General features: G+C 61.6%; 1 protein-coding gene across 2 annotated transcripts in view; it reads right to left on the bottom strand.

The window, feature by feature from the left end:
• Positions 1–3939: 3939 nt before the first annotated feature.
• Positions 3940–5070, bottom strand: part of LRSAM1 (leucine rich repeat and sterile alpha motif containing 1) — a 28580-nt gene continuing 27449 nt past the window's right edge. For both annotated transcript variants that reach the window (XM_032200325.1, XM_032200326.1), the window contains one exon: positions 3940–4974. In XM_032200325.1, coding sequence (XP_032056216.1) covers positions 4849–4974 — 126 coding nt within the window. In that variant the 3' untranslated portion in view covers positions 3940–4848. The remainder of the gene's footprint in view (positions 4975–5070) is intronic.

Genomic DNA, 5070 nt, shown 5'->3' with positions numbered 1-5070 from the left:
TCTTCTGTTTGTATGGACTTTACTCAGCATGCGTCTATCTGTATGCACTTGAATACAGACTTACATTAGATTCAGACTTGGTCTAGAACCTCTTCCTCTGGGACCATTCTTACTGTTAAACCCCTCTCAGGGGAGACGAGGAGTTTCCTTCATCCTCTGGCTTCAGTTCCTCAGGGGCTGCAGCTCCTCAGCATGTCACGTTGTAGAGGCTGGGGTGCAGAAACTAAGGCTTAAAGCAGGTACAAGTGTTTCTCTGTGTTGGCAATTTGCTACACCTTTACCTATGCCTATCACTTTACCATTATTTTTTTTTCTGCTGAAGTCTTAGCACCTTCTTATTTGTCCTCTGTGCCTTCCTCTAGCATGAGGTGCTGGGGGAGTAAATGTGAGAAGCCTCTGGGCTCCCTGTAGGGGCAGCAGGGTCTTGGATCTCCTGCCCAGTCCTAGGCTGGGGCCAGATACCTTTAAGAGGGACGTGGAAGGGCCGGGTTTGGCTTCTGGGTCCTGACCTGACCTGTGGCCAGAGGTGCATGTCCCAGGGAGGGTGAATGAGAGCAGAGGGACAGGATGGGCTCCAGTCCTTGGTGACCCTGGGGGCAGACGGGGACACCCCTCTCCCTGCCTGGGCTCTGCTCATCACCCCCAGTCCTTGCTTCTGGGAGTGGGACAGCAGCTGAACACCCTTAGTGCAAAGACAGGTGGAAAAATGACTGGAGACCGCTCTGGACCAACCTTCGGTACATCTTTAATGTCCCATCTCTCCTGGGCAGTGCCCTTCCCCAGGTGCCACCTCTCTCTGCGTGCACCTGCACCAACCAGGCTTTGTGGCTCCGCTCTGTGCACTGTGGGAAGTTGCTGTTAACAACATTTTACCAACAGAAAACAATGCAGGACCTTTCCCCTCCCCTCGCATAGTGTCCTCAAGTCCTGACAGGATCGATGGCAGCTGGCTCTGACAGCTGGAGTACACCAAGGTATCCACCAGATGCCCATGGATCATCCTCACCGCGTGGCAGAGCACAAACACACGAAGCCCCCCATGGGGACGCCTGCCCGCAGGCAGCAGCGGGGCCGTGGGCCCTCCCTCAGGTCCCCGCTGTGGATGCAGCTGGCGTTTTCCAGTCCTGGGGCGACTCCTGCCGAGCTGTGACCAGCGTGTCCGGAGGCTCCAGGAGAGTCGTAAGCACAACGCAAGCTTGGCCAGACCCCAGGGGGTGAAGGCAAGCTCTGAAATAAGTTAATTTTTAAAGAGGCTGATGCCTTGGGGCCCACGTTGGTGCTGCTACTGGCCACGGCTGAGTGCGCTGCAGCCCCCAGACAGCTGGGCTGGATCCTGGGGGAAGCTGAGCCCGTCCTCTGTCCTCTCCCTGCCTGTCTCACTGGGATCCAAAGCACACAACGGGGCTGAGCCTGAAGCCCCTGACCCACCTGGGTCTGTCCTGGCTGCCTGGAGGCGAGGTGGGACCCCAGCAGGGGCTGTGGTACTGGACAAGAGCCCCTTCTCCCCCTCCAGACCTACTTGAGGAAGACAAGCAGGAAGAAAGTGGCAATGATGAGGACGAGGATGCCGGCGGCGAAGCCAAGGCGCAGGTTCTCCATGGAGGCCAGGGGTGGCTGCGGGTCCAGCAGCAGCCCCCGCCCCGGCAGCCCCAGCACGAAGGCTCCCGGCGCCTCGGGGCTGCGGCGGAAGCCGCAGGGGGACACCATGCTGCTCACCGCAAAGACGGGCGCGTGGGCTGCACACGCCACCTCCACGGCCACCGAGCGCCCCAGAGCCTGGTGGGCACCTGCAGGGGCACTGCTGCCTTCCTCCTCCTCCTCCTCCCTGGGCAGCAGCTGGGCGCCACGCGGGGTCCCCAAGGCCGGTGCCGCTCCACAGCCACCCAGGGCCAGCTCCGGCACCAGCGTCACCATCCTGCAGAAGGGGCAGCTGACGAAGGCGACGGCAGCGGCGCGGCACACCAGCTTGCGCAGGCAGCTCTGGCAGAGGGAATGGTGGCAGGACAGCAGCTGGGGCGCCCGGGCCCCCCCGGCACCCCGGTACGCCTCGTAGCAGATCCCGCACTCCCCGCTGGCCTCTGTCCCCGCAGCCATGGCGCTCCCAGGCAGTGGACGCGGCCACACCTGCTTTTGAAGGCTGGAGGCGGGCGAGGGCCGTGCCCCACGAGGCGGGGGCTGAGTGGGGCTGAACTTCAGCCCGGCCCCGGGGTGCCCGGCAGCACTGGAGCGGCGCGCTCCTCCTCCAGCAGCTGCCCCGGGGAAGGGGCTCGTCAGGGCCTGGGGCTGCTCCAAAAGCAGGGCTGGACCCTGAAGGTCCCACCAGCTGCGTGCAGTGGGTGGGTTACCAACCCTAACGCATGACCACGCAGCATTTGGGGTGGCTGCATGCTCTGCCCATGACCCTGAGACTTATGAGACAGAATGCTTTTTTTAAATTCCCTTTACAGAGCCATAATTCTGTAATTATTTCTTAAACGCCAGGTGTTGGTCTTTTTATTGCTATTGTTTTGGTTTAGGCTGAGCTCACCAGGCGGAAGCAGCCCCTGCACACCCAGCCCGGAGCTGTTTGTGCTCAGCCTCATTTCACACCTCACCTGGGGCAGTTGCTCACGTTTGCCAGGGGCTGCCCCAGCCATCGGTGTCCCCGCATGCAGCTGAACAGGGTCGGTGCTGCACCACGTGGGGTGGCCCTGGGGACGAAGGGCAGCGTGGCACTGCCAGTGCCCCAGGGACAAGCAGCCTGGGGGGGTTCTTGTGGCCTTGGGAGTCACTGGGAAAGACCCACAGCAAATAAAAGCCAGAAAGGTCAGCGGAGCCCAGCCCTGCGCTGCCTCAGGTGCCTGGCACACCATGAAGGTGTAGGTGGGGAGGGCTGGGCTGGTTCTGGGGACGGGGCTGAACCCAGCTCACGAGCTCCAGCACTGCCCAAGCCTACCGCCTCCAGCTGCAGCCTGCCCCAGCCCCTGCCCCAGCCCAGCAGAGCCCAGGCGGTTTTCTGGCAGCACCAGCAGGGAATTGGCCAGGCAGGTGGGCAGAGGAGGGCAGCTGAGCCCCACGGTGCCCCAGCATCCTGCCAGCATCAGGGCACAAGGGCAGGCAGCTCCTCCTGCCCCCAGCTTCCCAGGCACGTCCAGCACAGGTTGTTTATGGGCAGGCAGCGAACCTTGCCCCAGAGCTTGTCACTGATTACCGCTGCCTTGGGGACACGGGAGTCCACCTCTGTGAGACCAGCTGGACGGTGGGGATGCAGCATCGCTGCTGCCCTCCCCTCCCTGCCGGGATGCAGCGCTGGATCTCTCGCCCCTCTCCAGACAAACACGGGGCCCTGGCATGGTCCTGGCCACCCTGGGGGACCAGGGCAGGAGGGAGGCTCCCTGCAGGGCTGTGCCTGCTGGAGAGGACAGTCAGGACCTGCCCGCCTTCCTGCTCCCTAGCTGAGCCTCACCCAGGTGGGCTGGCACCTGGCTCCCCCTGGGACACGCTGAGCACCTGCATCTGTCCCTCTGTGCTCACTGTGCCCCAAATACCACAGCTACAAAAAGCCCAAAGAGGGGCTCCCCCTAAAAGGGACCTGCCAGGTGTGTGGCCACAGCTCAACAAGAGCACGGAGGCTGCAGCAAGGACACGGCTGTGCCCAGACAGCGAGAGCCACACGGCCCCAGCAGCTCTGCCCCTGCTGAGCTATCCTGGCACACGTGGCTGTGGCCACCCAGCCCCTCTGCCAGGCCACACACGTGCCGTGGGTGCTGCACACGGGCGGTCTGCCCCAGCGCAGCAAACACAACGTGATCCCTGCAGAGGTGTCCGAGGTCTCCAGCTGCCTGGAAGTCACCAGAGCTGCTCCAAGAACCTCAAATTCTTCCCCGATTTGACGTGGGATGGGAGGAGGTGACACTGGGACAGCCGGGCATGTGACGGGAAAAAGGGAACACACAACCAGCAGAAACCAGCTGCCTTTTAATAGCTTCTTCTGGGGGAAGGGCTGCAGTGGGACCAGGCTTATCTCTGCATTTTATACCTCAAGGTCAAGAGACGAGACTTACTGGGACTGTTACTTATTAATGACAATGGCGAACTATCCGAATGCCAACACGGACACGAGGCAGAGCTCTGCCAGGCCCAGCCCCAGCCCACCTGGCCTTGTGCTGGCTCTTAGGTGGCAGGAACGCTTCCTGCTCACAGCGTGTTTTCAACAGGGAATCCCACTGGGCTCCTCTGGCCAGAGTGGGTCCCTCGAGTCCTGGTTCTGGGGCTGCTGCAGGCTCCCCTCCCATGGGGGCAAGACTTCGGGGATAGGGAACACCTCACTGCCCTGTCCCCCGCTGCATGTGGCTGCAGCCCACCAGCTGCCCCAGACACACTCCCACAGGTTGCCCGTGCAGAAGCCCCAGGCCTTTGGCAATGACATGGGTGCAAGGCACTGTCAGCATCCCAGAGCATTGCAGACCTCTGGCCGAGTCCTCCTACAGGAGAATTCACCCACCTCTGGGCAACAGTGCTCGATGCAGGAGCACAGCCGTGCCATGGCCCCAGCAGAGTGCAGAGTCCCAGTGGCTTCAGAGACAGCACTAACTGCATCCCTGCTGAGCAAGAGGCGTTTCTGAAGGCAAATGTATGAGCCAGAGAAGAGGGGGCACCGCTTTGCCCAGTTTCATCACCCAGTGATGAACCATCAGGGAATGTGGAGAGCAGCTGAGGCCCTGGGTACAGCCAGCCCAGGGCTGCGTGCAGGGAGAGGGCAGTGCTGGCCATGCTGTGCGAGTGTATTTAATACTGATACAGAGGAGCATGGTCCTGAGAAGGGGTGATGAAGGTGGTGCCGGGCAGCCTTGCCTTACTCCGTCCTGCCTAGCGGCTGTAGAAGATGCGGACGTGCTGTGTGATGTCCTTGCGGCACAGGGGGCAAGCACGCAGCTGCTCGCAGCAGGTCTGGCAGCAGCACACATGGCCACAAGGTAGGAAAACTGTCTGGGCCTGTGAGAAGAGAGAGCAGAAAGGACACAGAGAGTGCTGCTGCCCCGTAACACTCATCCCAGTACCACCGCACCCCAGCAAAGCACAGGAGGAAAT

Source organism: Aythya fuligula, chromosome 19 (assembly GCF_009819795.1).
Source record: "Aythya fuligula isolate bAytFul2 chromosome 19, bAytFul2.pri, whole genome shotgun sequence".
Taxonomy (NCBI): domain Eukaryota; kingdom Metazoa; phylum Chordata; class Aves; order Anseriformes; family Anatidae; genus Aythya; species Aythya fuligula.
The sequence above is the reverse complement of the archived record's forward strand: the minus strand, read 5'-3'. Positions and strand labels throughout refer to the sequence as shown.